Source organism: Crinia signifera, chromosome 1 (assembly GCF_055691185.1).
Source record: "Crinia signifera chromosome 1, ASM5569118v1, whole genome shotgun sequence".
NCBI lineage: Eukaryota > Metazoa > Chordata > Amphibia > Anura > Myobatrachidae > Crinia > Crinia signifera.
Genome location: NC_139217.1, coordinates 63,089,540 through 63,110,084, shown reverse-complemented (window position 1 = coordinate 63,110,084; position 20,545 = coordinate 63,089,540). Strand labels below are relative to the sequence as shown.

General features: G+C 44.1%; 1 protein-coding gene across 1 annotated transcript in view; it reads right to left on the bottom strand.

The window, feature by feature from the left end:
• The window catches only part of ARAP2 (ArfGAP with RhoGAP domain, ankyrin repeat and PH domain 2), a 259,491-nt gene that overhangs the window by 33,864 nt on the left and 205,082 nt on the right, over window positions 1-20,545 (bottom strand). Inside the window, exon 28 of the mRNA XM_083149954.1 lies at window positions 8,013-8,152. Within this exon, the coding sequence (XP_083006080.1) occupies window positions 8,013-8,152 (140 nt within the window). The remainder of the gene's footprint in view (window positions 1-8,012; window positions 8,153-20,545) is intronic.

The window sequence follows — 20,545 nt, the reverse complement described above, 5'->3', positions numbered from 1 at the left end:
ACGGAACTCAGGAGACACTTGAAACGTGAACTGAACTCAGAAGGCACTCGGAGGGTTAACAGAACTCAGGAGACACTCGGAGGGTTAACAGAACTCAGGAGACACTTGGAAGATAAACAGAACTCAGGAGGCACTTGAAGGGTTAACGGAACTCAGGAGACACTTGAAAGGATAACGAGATGCTTCTGATTGCGAACAGGACTCAGAGAGACCTGGAGCTGTGTACACTCTCACTGGCTGTCAGCAGGACACTGCGCAGAAAGCAGAAGTAGCAGCAGCATTGTAGAATAGAGGGCCCAGCCTTTTATTCCTCCAGGCAGTGATGTCACAGGCCCAACCTCCAATCAGAGGTTATATCAGACCCTGCCCCCTTCTGCCTAATGCCACAAGCAAGATGGCGGCGCCCGTCCCAGGAGCCGACCGTGGGAACAGCCGGACCACCAGAGGACATACCCCCGTCCCTGCCAGTGACACCAAGTCGGGGAAGCGCAGAGTGACGGGTGTAGCACAGCCAGGAGTACAGCGCCCGTGCAGGTGAGTAATGCACGCGGCGCAATGCTCTGCAGAACCGGCGGTGGCCGGGGGACCTGACATGTGAACCCAAAGCGTGGCGAGCGCAGCGAGCCTACGAGGGGCGGCGGTACGCGTCCTACGACCTTTTCTTACCCTCACTATCCACGTCGGCGTGGAGTTGATTTTATATAGTGTGGCGAGCACAGCGAGCCACCGAGCCCAAAGCGTGGGGGTGCATTTAACATTGTAAGCACCCATTAGGGTGCATTTAACATTGTAAGCACCCATTAGGGTGCTTATACAATTTTTTATCGCATCCCATCACATTGTATGGCATTGTATGCCATATACAATGTCATACAATTTTTAAATTGTATGACATTGTACAACATCGCGCGATATTGCATCGCATACCATCGTATGTCTTATGGTATGCGATGTGATGGGCACCGCGATAATACACAAGTACCCAGTCCAATATTCAAAAGGGGAGCCACACCTAATGCCACCTCAAGCATCACTGTCCTGGACTTACTGCCAGTTGAAGTTACCCCCCTCTTTGAATATTGGACTGTGCTGGAGTCCAACCTCTGTAACTGCCACTGACAGGGAAGTCCAGGAACAAAGCATTTTGTACCTAATGGAATGGGTCATGTTGGAGGGTATGCTACCCCAGTCCTGAGTGACTCACCTCCCTCTCACATACATACCCCACAGCCACCTTCTTCTCACATGTGCTCCTGCCATTTGGATGTAAGTCATTTTTTTATAATGCACCTCTCTGATATAGACATAAACATCAGCTCTTATAGGTGTTACTTTCATAATCTCCCTGAAATGTTTTTAAAAGTAGGCAAATTCAGTTCAAAGTACCCATCTCTGTCCAATCCACAAAATGTACTCAGAGGATTGCAAGGGAGACGTAACCTAATGCTGTACCACTGCTGCAACTGCACCACCAAACCTCTACAACATCAAGGGCTGGGAAAAACTTCCCATTTTTAGATTACTTAATAATCCAAATATTTTAAATGAAACAAAATGGTATGGTATGGATCATTATTTGTCGGGTCATTATTTCTGGAGTCTGAAATTAAGAACACACAAAGAAGTGGGATATTCAAAATAATCATTTTAAACACTATATTTTATTTTAAAAAAAATATATACAGGCTTAATATGTTGGCGATACAGTAGTTCTACACACTTTTTTTAAATAAACAGAATTGTAATTACATTTTCTGTTTAAACAAACATTAAAAAATGTAATAATCTTGGGCAGATATAGGCCCTTATTCTGATCGGTGCGGTGTTTTCCGCTTGCGGTCGTACCGCCGATGTTTGTCGTCTGCGCATGTGCAGAGGTCACTCTGCGCATGTGCAAGCGGTTTTGCCGTACGTTTTTTTTAGACGCCGCACAGGGGGCGGAGAGGGGCGTGAAGGGCTACTTAGCCTCATTACCCTATGCATACGCCCCGCGTTTCATGGGCGTTCCCATGCAAACGCTGGGCGTATGCATGGTAATGAAGCCGTGACGCATGTGTAGAGGGCGGGCATCTGACATCGCCGGATGTCAGCTGCCCGCCCCCATACATGATTTCATACGGACAAGTGTCCGTGTGGTCTAGGGTGGCGGGAGCTGGTGGAGCGTGCGGCCGTGCATTCGATGGTCGGCGACCATCGAATGCAGGGGCTGCTCCCAAGATGGAGGAGGCGTATCCCCGTCCACTTTCATGCGGACCGCCACATATCCGCGTACGGACGGAGGTGGCGATCCGTATGGAAGGCGGGGATTCGCCTGCACGGTCCTGGCCGCATATTCTGATCTGGCCGCACAGATCAGAATAAGGGCCATAGAGACAAAATATTTCAAATAATTTGGTGAACCAAACTGGAAAATTTTCTCATCTCTGATGTTTAGAACTATTTTGAATCTTTTTTTCAGCAGCATACTGTTCAATATTTACCCACATTTTACATTTGCCAACTACATATTATTCACTCTTAAGAAAAAAAAACAATATTTTGTACTATGTTTCTTTTCCAAAGTGTTTATGGAGCTTAGACTTCTTTTCACTAAGGAACTCTTGAAAATGAATTTGTACACAACATAATTACAGGCTTGTACTAAAAACCTAACATTTCTGTCATCAATATATTTTATGTGTAAACAGACATTACCACCCACTCTGTGTATTCAATCATTTGAAGCTAGAATTTTGAATAAATACCATGTAGCATTCACAAAGATGATCAGTTCTAGGCTGGAAAATTGGGTATGCGGTGGTAGTTTGTGGCATTTATTCAATCTCACATGGGATAATTTACTACAACACAGTATAGTGTATTTTGTTAATTTTATACCCTTTGCGCATTTTCTAGTTGTGTCTACAATAAACAGTTTATACAAGTAAAAAGGTAAACCAAAAAGATGTCTACTAATGGTTGAGAGACCATTTCACCTGTCAACTTTGTAGCGTTGGATTTACTCCCAATTAATCCAACAGTAGTGTTTCATTGGGGACAATAATAGCACATCTACTATGTTAAGTCCCACAATTTAATTTTCACATTTAAAGGCACAATGTTCTCAAAAATGAATCCGGATATAATAATTCCTCTTTATTTCACAATGTTCGTTTAGGTCCTTGGGGAGTAAAATTAATTCAGTCTGTATGAAGTTAAGAGTGCTACTGACATATAGGATGTAATGTGATTTCCACTGATTTTGGAAACGATTTTGTGACCAATTTTTCATCAAAAGTCAGACATTTCGCAAAGTCGACCAATGTAATAGTGTCTAAATTCATTCAAAGTTGGAAACTTTCAGCTCTGAATGAGAGTGGCCAGTAAATAGTCAATTGTAACAATTAAATATTTTAAAAATTATTAATTTGGAATAAATGGTGAAATAAGTTAGAGCATAAGATGAAAACTGGATACTGGATAAGGATAGCGATATAAAGTGGAGTATGTACACTCGTAAATAGCTGTGAACCTAAGATGGGGAGGGGGGGCTTGGGGGTTCTGGGAGGGGGGGTTTGGGGGGGAGGCTGGTAGGTAAGGAACCGAAGTAACAGATTAGAATTGTATAAAATTATGTGAGTTGAGTACACACACCCGGGACTCGGCGCTACACAATGACACCCGCCCATATATAGCCGTGGGAGGAAGAGAACTAGAATGGCTTAAGAATAGATATGTAAAGATTCACTTATTATTGAACTACACTATTAATTATTTAACATATTATTAAGGCACTTCTTTATTAAATAGGAAAGTTAGAAAGAGAAAGGAGAAATCACTTAGACAAATAGAAGGTTTAATAAGGTGCACGACACAAGACACTTTTGAAAGAATAATAAGACACGGAACAATGACTAGATACTTAATATTAATTAACAAAAGGTTTAGAGAATTCTCGTAGATAAGCGCAAAAGAATAGACACGCAATAAGGTAATTAACGGAGGTCAATGATGTGGCGCCGAGGAATGGGGGAAAAAACAAAAAGTAAAAAAATTAAATAAAATGTATGTATTCAACATAGAACGCAATGAACGACTAAAGCATAACAATACAAATGTTGAAGTTTCCTCCCCCTATTTTATGTATGAATCTGAAATTTATAAAAATAAATATTTTAAAAATTATTAATTATAACCTTAAAAATCACAAATATAATCTAATCTTTTAAAATAGCTCATGTACTGTACATGTCCTTTTTGCAATTTGTGCCCCATAAAATTCACCAAGATGGCCAGTCCAGAGGTGACAGAGATGTAAGCATCCCAGAGGTGGACCAAAAAACAGACATCAGAATCTGGACAAAACAGGTATAGGCAACTTTTGCACATAGAGGCTTGACCATATCATAAGCATGGATGGGGGCAGTGAAGGCAGCATGCAAAGGGTTGGACACTGATAAGCAAAATAGAGCATTAAGGAGGGCAGTATCACTCAGTCAGTGATCCATATGATGATGAAGTCAGTATGCAGTTAAAGTTGGAGACAACATAGAAACATACAGTATAATTTAACCAAATATAAGAACCATTTGGCCCATCTAGTCTGCCCCATTTCTAACCATATTGTTACCTCAAACCATATTTGATCCTTATTTTTTGAAAACATATCATGTCCCATGCATGTTTCATCTGTTCTACTGTCTTAGACACCTCTGATGGGAGGCAATTCCAATTGTCCACTATCCTTTCTGTGAAGTAATTTTTCCTCAGATTTCACCTGAACCTAACTTTCCCCGGTTCTAATAATTCTCTTCATTTGAGGAATGTTTCCCTCCTAGAACTTGTTAAAACCCTTGATATATTTGAAAGTTTCTGTCATGTCCCCCCTTTCCCTTCTCCGCTCCAAATCTTACATATTGAGATTTTTTTTTAGTCTTTCGAAGGAAGTTTTGTGATGTAGGCCATGAATGGTGGTCTGCCATTGCCTCCATGCCCCTGAGCCCACCCACAGTGTCTGCACTGTAATTGGCTATTTTATCAGCTTCTTCAACAACCACGTAGGCAGCGGGTGCGGGGCTACCTCTGGTTCTAATACAACTCAGGCGTCATGGCTAACAGACAGCTAGGTACTGTCTCACTTCCCTGTACTTGCTAGATTCGTTCTACCTTATGAGAAAAGAAGAAAATTGGTGGTGGAGCGCTAATTTTATAAAAATGGTTGACCAATTGGGTATTACAATATTAATATTTAATATAACACATCAATAAAACAACATGACAATACGATCACATATAATAAAAAAGATAAAAAATATTGTATAATTACTATGACAGTGTCCACCTCTACAAAGGCCTGGGTGTAAATGCAAAATAAAGTCTCACTTGTTCCTAGTGTTGCCCTCTCATAAGATGAATTGCTGGATAGCGGGTGTCCATATACCTGTTTGCAGCCTGATGATATAGAGCTCCCCTCGTGAGGAAAGATGGCACACGTCTCACGGAATGGAGGGCTGCAAGATGTTATCAGGTGGTGGTGTCCCTTTTGAGAGTCCAGTACTTGATGAGATTGGAGGGCTGGTCCAAGTGGGAGTTGAAATCACAAGATTTGTAATCCACAGGTAGTGTAGAGGATATCCGCCTAACGCGTTTCGTCATCCACAGATGGCTTTGTCAAAGGCCTTTGACAAAGCCATCTGTGGATGACCACCAGGACTGTTGACCTGCGCTCTGTCTATCCTACGACCCATACCCCTAGTAAAACTGATTGAGGTACTGATAAAGTCACCAGAGCCTAACCAGGTATATCTGGATATCCCTGGAGTGTTGGGTATGCTCTGAGGACCTCATTTTTCGAGGCTATGGCCATGTTGTATTTATAAAACATAGAGGGGGAAATTTACTTAAGATGTGAAATACACTTCACAGGTCATGTTGCTATGGGCAACCAATCAGATCATGTCTACTATTTTCTAGAGGGTGAAAAAGAAATAAGAAGTAGCTTCTGATTGGTTGCCCATAGCAACATGACGTGTGAAGTGTATTTCACATCTTAGTAAATTTTCACCCAGAATTTATGGGGTTTGGATTTTATTGACAGTGACAATTATTATCTTTGATCTATCAGTATGCCTGTAAAAAAAATCTGTTCATTCCCCATGTCCTGATAGCACCTAATTAGATGCGCAAACTGATATGATTGCTACTGTAGTACACAGAGCGAAGTTCTAATCACACATTCAGTATATTTTTATATAATATCTTAGAAAATTAAACAAACTGAAAACTCAACAATGAAATATCATTTTTTATATGAAGGGAAAAAAGCAATTTTGCTATAAATTCATATCTAGTAAGTTCATCAAGAAAAATAACATTTCTTATAGTATTGTACTTGAAGGAACAGTTCATATATATTTCTTAGTACATTATATTAAATTAAATCCTGTCTTGTTGAAAACACAAAACTTCTATTTGTTTAGGAAGTATATTGTTTTCTGGGCACATAGAGTCTCTGCCTATGGTTGACATGAAGGAGGGTATTCAATCATAGCCAAAATTTTGGACAGGCAAAAAACTGCTGAGGTTTGCCTTTCAGTATTCCATCATGGACATTTTCATCTGTTTTTGAGTACATTATTGCCCATGCCTTTTTACTTTTTCGGGGGGCGAAATGGCATGGGCGAAAACGGCTGCAAATTCGCTGAAAATTTACGGCAATTTTGCAGATTCACGTGGTTTTCACCAATGCTGGATTTTTTGCTCAGGTGAAAAATCAGCAGTGGGATTGAATTGGCGAATCTAATTCACCCTAAAAACAAGTGAAAAGGGCATTTTTTGCGCTGCCGAAAATTTAGTCCGGAATTGAACATCCCCCTAAGAGCACCCCCTAAGGCCCATACAGATGGAGCGAAGCTTATTCAGCCGTCTTGCGTTAGCCATACAGCTCACCGTTCACTGAGACAAGCGAGTGCCTCACACGCAAGCACTTCCCATTCTCAGCATGCTTTGGCGAACAGCGCGCCGAGACAGGAAGCAGGCCGGCTAGATAGCACGGCTCCATCTATACATCATGGAATGAATTAGGGCAATTCCCAATTCTCTCGATGTCTGGGTTGACGTAATCAGGGAATTAAACATTTTGGAAATCCTCAACTCATCAATTTCAATCAAAACATGATTGACATCAATGAGTCGAGTATCTTTAACAACGTTTTTCTTCCAATACCCCAATGGATCATTGATTAATCGATTGTTAATTGCTGACCAGTATCGGGGAATCACCAGTCTGAAGTATGCCCATTATTATTTGCTGCACAGTGATAAGATAAAGAAAAAGATGACTGTAAAATAAGCATGGGGATGTTGAATATTATGTTTGTTGTACAGAATAAGAATTTACAAGGAATCAAATATTGCCCATATTTTATGGACTTTATAAGTATATAAACAGTAATGCCTGGTACACACCAGGATGATAAGGGCCTGATCCCCTCAATCTAGATCCAATTCCGACCAATTGGATGTAGATTGTGTGGTGATTGGGCCCTTTTCTGTCCCAGTGTGGACCGATACCGATCCGATGCGCGGTCCAGCGGTCGGTCGTCGTTATTCAGATCCTACCTGCAGCAGGTAGGATCTGAATAACGACCATACAGCCGAGTGCGGGTCGCCATCGGATCGGACCCGCTCACGGTGCACATCATGAGCGGGTCTGAAGAAACACTGACGACCCGCTCACAATGTGCACCAGTGAGCGGGTAAGACAGATAGAGAGTGCACAATGTGCACCGTGAGAGAGAGAGAGAGAGTGCACAATGTGCACCGTGAGCGGGTAAGACAGAGAGAGAGTGAGAGAGAGAGAGAGAGAAAGAGTTTAAGGAAAAAGACAATAAGGAGAATAAAGAGAGAAGCGAAAGGAAAAAGAGGTTGTCAGGCAAAAAGGGAAAGGGAGGAGAGTGTGTCAGAGAGAGAGAGAAAGAGAGAGAGAGAGGTGGGAAAATATATAGCTGATCAAATTGTTAATATATTGTTACCTTTATGTCTTTGTAGATAAGGAGCTTCCTTTCTCTCAAAACAAAATATCTCTCTTGAAACTTATTTGCAGAAAGAAGTTTTGATGAATCCTCTTTGTATTTCATATTGCCTGTTTGAATGTGACGGAAAATATTCCTGCCTAAAATAAAATATAGATTACTTGCCAGATTTATATCACTAGAAATGAATATGGCTTTCTTATCTCATTTTAGAATTGTATTTCTTACTTTAGGTACATTTTTAATTTGTTATGCATTTAATAAAATAATATGTAGCAATTGATATAGTATATGTACACTGTTCCAATCATTTTAATTCCATTTAGGATTTGAATTCATTTACAGTCTCCCAGTTTTATCAGCACCAGGATCTGCTTGCACCGGAGCCTTTCATTATTAAGTGTAATGTCCCATTCCACTAACTCATATAAAGCTTTTGAAAGACTTTACATACTTGGCCAGATGTATCAAGCTTCAAAAGTGATAAAATGGAGAGTGATAAATGGCCAGCTCCTACCTGTCATGTTACAAGATGGGTTTGAAAAATGGGTACTTGTTTCCTAGCACGGCGCCCAGATTTCCTACGTACGGCACCGTAGGGAAATCACATTTTTTTTAATGTCTTTTTTTTCTATGGGCATTGTACCCCAGTATATCTCATGGCATCGCATCGCATGTCCTGCAAAATCGCATGCGAACGCATGCGATTGTTATAGGGTGTGCGATGCCATGACATTAGGTATACAATAATATGATTGTATGTTCCAAAAATAGGTTTAATGCCCCCCACTATCCACGCCACCCCGAAGTGTAGCGTAGCGTCCGACTTTTTCATTACCCCACTTTCCACGTCGGCGTGGAGTTGATTTTATATAGTGTGGCGAGCGCAGCAAGCCACCGAGCCCGAAGCGTGGCGAGCTCCGCAAGGGGATGTGTATTACTTTACATGTATTCCGCACCCCCTTGCGGGGCTCGCTGTGCTCGCCACTCTTCGGGCTTGGTGGCTCACTGTGCTCGCCACACTATATAAAATCAACTCCACGCCGACATGGTTAGTGGGGTAATGAAAAAGTCAGAGGACGAAAAATTACAGGCAGGAGCTGATTGGCTGGCTGTTTATCACTCTCCATTTTATCCCTTTTGAAGCTTGATACATCTGGCCCATGGAGAGAAAAGAAGGGGCGACTATTTCACAAATCTGATATTAAGTTATTCAAAAGCGTTTTCAATTGTGATCACTCTTTAATTGTATAATATGTATTAATATCTGTGTAATTTTTTTTGGTACTTATGTACTAACTGGGCTGCCGATTTTGAAATCGGGTCCATCGCATCGCATCCGACCATATCGCATGCAATGCGATGGACCCGATTTTTCCATAGGTTTCAATGTTAAAATGGACTGAGTTGGATATAAACCTGTGGCGAGCGTAGCGAGCCACCGAGCCCGAAGCGTGGCGAGCGGACACAGAATACCGTCCCCTCGCGGGGCTCGCTTCGCTCGCCACGCTTCGGGCTCGGTGGCTCGCTACAGGTTTATATCAAACTCAATGCCCACTTGGATAGTAGGGGTATGAAAAGGACCCCTTTTCCCCATTGAATTCCATGTTAAAATGGACTCAGTCCATTTTAACATTGAATCCTATGGAAAAATCGGGTCATCGCATCGCATGTGATATGGTCGTATGCGATGCGATGCGATATCGCATCGCATCTGATTGTATGCCTTAAGTTAAGGCATACAATCAAAAAATCGGCAGCCTAGATAATACATACCGTATTTTCCGGCGTATAAGACGACTTTTTACCCCAGAAAAAAATGCCTCCAAGTGGGGGGTCGTCTTATACGCCGGGTGCACGGCGTGACATACTGGTATTATTATTTTCCGGGTGCGTCATACAATTATTACAGGGTAGCTCTCCCACCCCCCTCTTATGCATACGGTACCTTGAAATAATAGTATCCAGGTATGCCAGCGCTGCTCCTTCCGTTCTGCCTAACCGCCAGTCACGTTGAGCATTGAAGTCGGCGGCAGGCTCGGGTGTTTTCGGCGCGGCTCGGGAGGACTTGTGTGCCTGAGCGCTCCCGAGTCCCCCCCCGAGCCGCGCCGAAAATACCCGAGCCTGCCGCCGACTTCAATGCTCAACGTGATCGCGGTTAGGCAGAACGGAAGGAGCAGCGCTGGCATACCTGGATACTCTTATTTCAAGGTACCGTGTGCATAAGAAGGGGGTGGGGGGGCTGAGGAGAGCTACCCTACAATATATTTTATGCCTGGGGGGGGGGGGGGGAGGACAGCGGCATGAGGGGGTCTTAAAACTTTATGTGGTGGGTTTTGCTGGGGCAGGACAAACCTGCCCTGATAGCAGGGCCGGCCTTAGGCATAGGCCAACTAGGCAATTGCCTAGGGCATTTGGAATGCCTGGGGGCATCAGCAGCTTCTGCTGATTAAAATGATATGCAGCATGCCTATATTCTTTGTGTGAGTGAGGCCATTCCCCTTCCCAGCAAGAACACACCCCTGTTTGGGCTGTGCACAGAATGTGTGCACTGTTTCTATTTAAAATATTGCGGGTAGGAGCACCAAAATGATGACTGCTATGATAAGGGTTGATGGTGCTGGGAAAGGGGAGCAGGGTCAGAGGCAGAACTAGTGGCGGTGCTAAGGGGCGCAAGCCAAAATCTTGCCTAGGGTGTCATTTAGGCTAGGGCCGGCTCTGCCTGATAGGTTTGTCCTGCCCCAGCAAAACCCACCACTCAAGGGGTTAATATATGGTACGGTACTATAATACTGGTCCCTGCTCCCTGTCTGCCCTCCCTGTATCCCTGACTCCATGTCAATAGCAGCAGTCTGTCAATGTTGGGGGGTCGTCTTATACGCCGAGTCGTCTTATACGCCGGCATATACGGTAAGTACCTTTTTTTTTACTACCCACGCTGTGTGATACTATTTTACTTTATTCCACTTAGAAAGCGCATGTACAATACATTAGTTTTCATTCTACTTGTTAATACTGTACTATATTAATATGTATCAACATCATTTAAAAAAAGCCTCTCTTACTATAGTGTTAGCTATTAAATAATATAGCCATAAATTCTGTTTGTTGCAAATCACAAAATTATAAATACCAATAGTAATAAAGGTAATTTTGGCCCTTATTCTGATCGGTGCGGTAATATCAGCGTGCGTTCGTGCCGCCGATGTTTTGTGTCTGCGCATGTGCAGAGGCGTCTCTGCGCATGTGCGAGCGGGGCGTACGGCCAAATCCCGCATGAAATGTGAACACTCCGAACAGGGGGTGGAGAGGGGAGTGAAGGGCTATTTGGGCTCATTATCATATGCATACGCCCCGCATTTCATGGGCGTTCCCATGCAAATGCTGGGCGTACGTATGGTAATGCGGCCGTGACGCACGTGTAGGGGGCGGACATATGACATCGCCGGATGTCAGCTGCCCACCCAGATCCCTGCTTTTGCACGGAAAAATGTCCGTGTGGTCTGAGGTTGTGGGAGCTGGTGGACCACTCGGTCCTGCATTCGATGGTCTGCGACCATCGAATGATGGGGGAGGTTCCCTGAGATGGAGGAGGCGTATTCCGTGAAAAATACACGTGCGGTCCGTTCGGCCAGCTTCTTACCGCGTACGGACGGAGTTGGCGATCCGTATGGAAGGCGGGGTTTCGCACGCACGGTCCTGGCCGCATAATCGGATCCGGCCGCACCGATCAGAATAAGGGCCTTTATTATTGATATTAATAATACCGTATACTGTATAATGTAATACTTAATGGCTATAAGGAGCACATAGGTGAACCTAGTATGGTCCTAATAGCATACTGTATGTAACTATAACTAATGATGGGGAAAAAAATTGTACATTAGTCCTGCTAAACAAAACACTGGTTTCAAAAAAGTATTCAATGCCATGTGGCAAGAGCTGGGGATCAGGCCTATTGTCAAATGTCAACCCCGTTGACGGTATTGTGATGTTTTCTCTACATATTGTAATATACTGTGGGTGTATTATGGTGTTTGTTTATAACTATGTATATTTGTTAAATTAACATTATTACAGTACTGCATGGGGAACAGCTTTCTATGACCATTTTCCAAAAAAGTTGTTAAATAACTTTCTCAAGAAATAATTTGTCATTTTCCTCATACTTTCATAATTATTGTTTCACCAGTGCCACTACACAAACCAGATAAAAAATATAGCAGTGGTAAAAGTTGCAGAAAAATGTTTTTTTTTTTTTTGCATGGGGATTCAGAATCAATTGACAGAGACATAGGACAACAATAAGGTAAAAACACAATAGTCTTCTGCATTGTCCTATGAATCGAGCTATATAAATAGGTAAAGGTCATCATACACCTTTAAATCTCTACTTGAAGCTTATACAAATAACTATTAAGGTGGGGCTGATGTAGATGTAATGGGATGCAGTTACAATCCCGGCGGTCGGGATCCCGGCGTTCAGAATCCCGACGCCGGAATCCCGACCGCCGAAATGCCGACACATTCTCCCTCCGTGGGTGTCCACGACACCCCTGGAGGGAGAATAAATTAGTGTGCCGAGCGTAGCGAGGCACCGGGCCCACTGCGTGGTGAGCGCAGCGAGCCCGCAAGGGGGGGGGGGGGGGCGATCCACGTCCCCCCCTTGTCGGCATTTCGGCTGTCGGGATTCCGGCGTCGGGATTCTGAACGCCGGGATCCCGACCGCCGGGATTCAATACTGAATCCGATGTAATGGAGAGAGAGTTAGATTTGGAGAGTTATTTTGTTTCTGTGCAGGGTAAATACTGGCTGCTTTATTTTTACACCCAAATCTAACTCTCTCTGCACGTTACATCTGCCCTCCCCCCTCAAATATTGAGATTCAGCTCATGTACTAAACCTCAAGAGATAGGCTTATTAATTTTAATAATAATAAGAATAAGCAACACATGTACCTCTTTGAGCTATGAACAGATTTGTTGAAGTATAACTGTAGGAAATATTGCTAAAAGCACAAGAGACAATTATTTCTCATTTTATTAACTTTTTTATTGTACATAATCAAAACTTTCTAAAAGTACCCTTTGTGCCCTTTATAATTGATTAAGATATTGAACTAAAAGCTACTCGTACAGATAATGTATTAGAAACTTGGCATAGCAAGAAGACATAATTAAAGGTGATCTTGAGTCTTTAGGGATTAATTCCCACTTAACTAGCATCTTTCTTTAATTGCCATTACCCTGCTCAATGCAGGAACAGTTGTTCCATTTACGCGAGTCTTTATTTTATCAGTAATAATCTGCTGGCAAGGCAGTCTAACTTCACAGGTATACGCGTCCCCTCGCGGGGCTCGCTGCGCTCGCCACGCTTCGGGCTCGGTGGCTCGCTGCGCTCGCCACACTATTATATTCTCACTCCACGCCCTAGTGGATAGTAGGGGAATGAAAAGGTCGGAGGACGCGCACCGCCGCCCCTCGCGGACTCGCTGCGCTCGCCACGCTTCGGGTTCACGTCTATCGTGGGGTCATGGCGGGCACATAAAAAATGTGAAATGGGTCATATTGGCCCATTTCACCTTTTTTATCATTTTTTCCTATGTGAGATGGACTTAATCAAGTCCATCTCATCTTGTGCCATTATAATGGCACAAGACCGACCGATTTCAATGTTAAAAGATTTTTTAACATTGAAGTCTATGGAAAAATCGGGTCAATCGGTCGGTCGCATCGCGGCCGATTTTAATTGGTCGCGACCGACCGATTGACCCGATTTCTGTCAATCAAAGTGAAAAAATTGTAAAAAATCGGCCACATCGTGAGGATCGTGTCCCTTAATTAAGAGCCACGATCACTCACGATTGTGGCCGTTCTAGGAAACAAGTACCAAGAAATGTTTTTAACAAATACAATAGACTATCACTATAAGTAAAAATTGGAAAATAATAAAAATAATAATATCAGCAAATATCAGCAATGCTATCCGTAGAATTACATAATGATATTTATCAAGTGAGCCTATGGGTGAGATTTAATAGGATGAGAGATTCAAAAAGTGAGAGATTTGGTAAGAAATCTCCAGTTTTGTTAAAGCGGCAATCATTTACACTGCAAAACCAGTTTGATTTTGCAGTGTAAATGATTGCCGCTTTAAAACAAAAATGGAGATTTCTTACCAAATCTCTCACTTTCTGAATATCACATCCTATTAAATCTCACCCAACATGTCCATAAAGCACAAGTCAAGGTGTATACCCTCTTCGCGGTCATTGGAAATCCACTGTTAAAAATGTACAAAGTAGAAACAATACAAAGTAGTGTAGGTCATTGACCATTAATGTTTAGGAACCATCAATGGTTTGCCACCAAGGTTGATGTTTTTCCATCAATGGCAGAGCGCAGAAAGCTCTCCACTCTTGACTGCAGACAAGAGACCTTATTCAGGTCTGTTCGCTGTGGCCGCTTGTTCGCACAGGGACCGATGTCTTGTTATTGTGCATGCGCAGGGTGCATGCGTCCACGGCGAACAATCTGTTCACTGTATCCACCCATGGGAATGTCCAGCGTTTCGTGGGTGTTCCCATGTAAATCACCTGGTGACGCGGGGGGCGGGCAGCTGATATCACCGGATGTCAACTGCCCACCTTGTTCCTGTCGATGGTGCATGCATATCTATGGGACCTTCCACATCATTCAATGGTCGGCTGCGAATGGATATTTTGCCAAAACATCCATTCACAGACATGTGGGCAACTCGACATGCCAGGAGGGTGAGTGATCCTGCAAGCGGAGGATGGCATATAGTCCTCGTGTAACATTGTGAATTTCACAACATAGCGTGTGAACCAGAATAACTCACATAGCGGTTTATTCTAGTTCATTCTTTCTGACAAAATCCTTCTTAGATGGACAAAACCATGTGCACTTCAGGGGGGCAGATGTAACATGTGCAGATAGAATTAGATTTGGGTGAGTTATTTTGTTTCTGTGCAGGGAAAATACTGACTGCTTTATTTTACACTGCAATATAGATCTCACTTTGAAGAAAAACCCCACCCAAATCTAATTCTCTCTGCACAAGTAACACCTGCCCCACCTGCAGTGCACATGGTTTTGTCCATCTAAGAAGGATTTTGTCAGAAAGAATGAACTAGAATAACCCCCATAGTGTGTTTCTGTTTGACCCCGTGTTAGTGATAAGTTACACTAAAGTTTAGCTTTGCATTGCCATCTGTTTGACCTGTCTCCTTTTTAACTAGCTATGAATGGAAAATAAATCAATACACAAATTGCGTGGAAAAGATTTCTTCAAAGCGTGTTTGGGGCCAAAGAGCAGAACATTTGCGGCAATGCAGGATGATTCCAGGATTCAACACATAGGGGGTTATTCAATCAGTGCTGATATTTTTTAATTTATGGCCCTTATTCTGATCGGTGCGTACTTTCGAGAATTCTTTCGGATCGCGTTTTTTAGCCGTCTGCGCATGCGTGGGGAACGCAATGCGCATGTGCCACGTATGGTCTCCGTACTTGTTCTCACTAATACCGTACAGAAATGTGCACCGCAATCACTCGGCCAATATGGGTGTGTTATGGGCGTCATGCGGAATGACACAGGGGCGTAGTTTCAAAATGGGCTAAACTGGGCGGAAACATGGGCGGACACGGGGGAGTACACTTATTTTGGTGGGCGTGCATTCGGACAGCACACCGAATGCACGCGAACAAAAAGGGAAGAAATGTGCGGTGTCCAAAAGGCTACTATTGCTTAGCGGACACCACCCGGTCATGCGCTAGGCAATCGGAACGCCTAATCAGGACGGACGCACCTCAACCAATGTCAGGTGAACACAATACAATCACCTACTTTACTCATTACTTGTAAATTACACGCTTCTCACTGCTTCAATTGAAACCAATGCACCTTAAATGGACCATTATTAAACACACACATATATGCTGCAGTTTGCACACACTTTTACACTGCAAATAATGAACACAGCTTCATATTACTAATACACATGTCACTTCTGCATGTATCAATTAATCCAGACATTTTGGGGCCAAAAATAACATTTATTAAATCAACAAAGAAAATATTTGCAAAACCATCACAAAATAAATGGTACCATAACAGGACAAAAATTAAATAATATATAAAAAATAGCCACAGCAGAATCATTAGGAACACATCAGGTGGCTTCACAACAAAAGTACAGCAACAACACTTCAAGTACAGCACACAGTAATACTAGGCCAAACAGGGCAACAGGGGAACCAAACATGACATTTGAACCGCGGGCAAATGTGGTGACCCTCGGCACGGAATTTGACAGCGGATGCTGACACACACAGCTCGATGGAAGATTTGGGAATACATAACGGTGGAGATTAATGGGGACACAAGTTCATTTGCGAGCACGTTTGCCCCTGGCAGGCTCCTTGCCACGTGCAGCAGCTCTTCGGCCTCGCCCACGGCCACGCTCAGATGGAGGGTCACGTGGAGCACATGCTGGGGAGGGGGAGGATGTTCTTCCCCCTCTGGCAGCAGGGAGTGATGATGGTGGTAATGCACCCGAAACGGATGCTATCAGGACCCTATTGCTGTTAACTAGCTCCACCATAAGCTCATTATGGCGGAGGAGGAGGTCATTTTGCCGCAGGGCTTGATCAGCCAGCACCTGCAGGCTAGCAGCAATGGATTGCTGGGTGACAGCCATAGCCTGCAGGCTCCCAGCGATACTCTGCTGGCTGGTGGTCAAACCCTGCAGCACCTCCTCGGTCCTACGCACCCGCTCGAATGCCGAGTCTCCCTGCTGCACAATACTGTCTAGCATACGGCCCCACGTGGACAATTCAGCCGCGGACATTGGCGGCTGCTGCTGCACGGGCCTGCTACTGGGGCCAGGTGGCACAGACTCCACAACCTCCTCAAGAGATTCTTGACCAAGCGGTGGGGATGCTGTTGAAGGAGAAAATACCAATTACCACACATTCCATGCAAAATTCAAAACATCTACTTATGGCCTGGCAAATAATTACCTTCAAGCGTAGAAGCCATCACTTCCGCTGGGGACTCGCTGTCTATGGTGCTCACCCCCCGGACCTCCTCCACTGCTATGCAGCACTGTGCAATCTCTTCCAGGGGGGTGAGCTTCAGCTTGGCAGGCATGGGGCCAGCCCCAGAGGTGTGGCTGTGTTGCCACCGCTCGGTCAATTTCTTCTTGAGGTTGCCTTTGAAGTCGTGCCACCTGCAATCAAAGTGTACATATTAATACATGTCACTCCTCATGTTTGCTGTAGCACCCATTGCAATGTGAAACATAATACAACATGTGCCTCCTGACACCAAACTTAAAATATATTATTTTTTAAAAACAACCCTTAGAGGATATAACCACAGTCACCCTACAATAACTATCAAATCAATATCATGGCAAACAGTTCTGTGCCTCCAAGCAACGTGACCACCCATTGACCAACTCCATCTAATATTGAATGTAAACATTACTGGACTTGGACTGCTCAAATGTAAAACACATGTACTTGCCTCTTCTTAACGTGCTCCGTCTCACGAACTTGTGGAGCCACTGCATTAATCTCCGCCGTTATCTCCTCCCAGATCTTCCATCTCCTTGTGTGTGTCCACTTTACCGCTGGGCACTCGATCAAATCACGTGCCCGGGTCACCAGGATGGCAAGCTCCTGCGGTTCATATGCCATGTTTCTTGTGGTTGGTTCCTCTGTTGCCCGACTGCGGACACGGCCACGGGCACGGCCACGGCCACCGGTTGCTGTACTTGAAGTGCTGGCCTGGCTACTCTGTTGGGAAGCCACCTGCTGTGTTCCCAATGATTCTGCTGATGCTGAGGATGGGCCAGCTGCAGCTTGGCCAGATGTGGATGGCCCATCTGGCTGCTCTGGGTTGAGGGGGACATAGGTGGTGTTGGACTTCATGCGGGCCAAGAGGTTCTGCACCACCTGTTCTTCCTCAGACTCTGAGCCAGCCATGTTTGCAACAACTGTTTGCCTTTCTAGGACCACTTTAAATACTATTTCTGTAATTGGCGTTAATCAGCTGCAACCTGCGTTCCGTACGGCCGCGTTCCGTATGGCAGCGTCAACCGTGCGGCGCATACGGCACGCCCCTTGGTGTGGCTAAATATTTCACAAAAACCTGGCTTAATGAGTAAGTCTGATTTAGTAGCTAAATGCTGCTTTCAACACCAAAGACCAAATAAAACTGAGGTCACACATGAAATGTATATTTGAATGTACACCTGTACTGTGCACTTGTTTGGTATGTAGTACAACTGACACTACCCATTCCATATGTCAATCCAGTCCACCACTTAGCCACAAGTAATCAGTGCTAGCATCAAAATCACATGTGAAAGCACTCCAAATTCATGCTGGATGCTAGCTACTTTTCATTCCACCTCTGTAGTATGGCCCAGTAGAAGGTAAGTGTACACATGGCAGCATGGCCTAATTTGGGGAAAAGGTCTGCCACTATTTGCTATGTTTTGGTTGCATAGCTTTCATTCTAAAAGAGCTGTTTAGTACCTTTTTGAGTTAGGTGTCAGTGTCTAGTGATGCAGACTATTTCACCTGGTGCTTATACCCATGTTTGGTGAATGTTATAGATTATATATAATGTGTATACATCATAGTTTAGAGTGTGTGTTTAGGATGGGGGTGTGATGCAATGGGTTAGCCGTATGTTCGGGCACATACACGCTGTTAGTGTAAAAATGAACAATAAAGTTAATACCAAATATCACTCTGACCAACCAATGACAGCACATTATTGTTTGCTTTGTGCCATTGCTAAAATGGCTGCCTACCAGCGAGCACAACCATTCTCCACTGCGGAGCTGCTCTCGCTGGTGGCAGTGATGGAGAGGAGGCTGGGGCAAGCAGGGCCATTTATATCCAACCGGGACAAGCGGCGGGCATACGTGGCGGCCCGGCACCGAATCTTCGCCCGCACCAATGTGCGAAGGACCATCGCCCAATTGGAGAGGCGATGGTCTGACCTGCGGAGGCGGGAGCCGGAGCGTCTGCAGGCTCTGAGGCGGCGTCTCCAACGCTGTAAGTATTTTCGCTGAATACACATTTTTGACAGTGGGCCCGATTCTCAAAGCTTCAAAAGTCATAAAATGGAGAGTAATATACAGGCAGCCAATCTACTTCTACCTGTCATTTTTCAAACACAGTCTGTGACATGGCAGGTATGAGCTGATTGGCTGCCTGTTTATCACTCTCCATTGTATCACTTTTGAAGCTTAGTGCATCCAGCCCAGTGAATGTTATCATTTTCACATTATTGAATATTAATATTACATGAGGTCAATTGTGTGTTGATGACATAGAAATGCCACATATATAATGTGGTTATGATATGTACCTGTTATAGTGATTTGAATTCTTTATTCTCTACTAATGTGGCTGTATTATGTGAACTCCCAGCCATTTATCTAATTTGCCTCATTGACTACTGGTCGAAAAAAAAGAGATTTACAGGTAATGTTTGAAAAGTAAAACAACAAATGTTTTTATATAATATCATATCATTTTTATTGTAGAATACTAATAACATTGAATGTCAAATGACACTCAACCATTTTGTTTGTTAAACCCACAGCGCGGGAGAGAGCCAGACAGGCCCGTGAGGAGGCCACAGACGAGGCCCAGGAGGAGGCCCAGGAGGAGGCACAGGAGGAGGCCCAGGAGGAGGCCCAGGAGGAAGAAGTGGAGGGCCAGGTGGAGGTGGAGGAGGAGGAGGCGGGACAGGTGGAGATGGAGGAGGTTGAGGGCCGCCAGGAGGTGGAATACCTCACCTCCACCACCCCTACACACACCCCTCCCTCTAGCCACTCACCAACCTCCTCTGTCTACCTCCCCCCCCCCGTGTACCAAGAGGAGGAGGAGATCACCCTACCCCTCCCCGATTTGCCACCACCTCCCAATGTGGAGGCAGAAAAGATGGCGGAGCTGGCTGGCAGGGGTAAGTAGACGTAATGCATCATTACTGACTTAGGTACAGTTTGTTATGTCGCACAGCTGATTACATTTTGCTATAATATAGTGAAGAGTAGTCCAACAAAATGGAAAACAACAGACACACTTTGCCCTTATAGGACCATGCTGCAAACGTACAATCTGGATGCTCATGTAGGTGATGAGTGTTTATTTATGGAGGGTCTTTGTATAGAAGCAACAATAAAACATCAATGGAATATGGGCAGGCCTGATTTATACTGGAGTCCCAAGTGGCCAGTTCCCCTGGGCCCCCCTCTAGCCAGTGGGCCCGTGTTGTTGTCATGTATTTTTGAAAGGTATTATGTAGGATGGATTGACCTTAGAAATTGTTTGGTGTATGGAAGCGGATTAGTGCAGCACTTTCACCTATCTGGCAATGTGACAAGGAATCATGAAGTAATGGGTAGAGGGACTAGGCTAGCCTTTTAATGTGGTATCTATTCTATCTCTCTCTCTCTCTCTCTCTCTCTCTCTCTCTCTCTATCT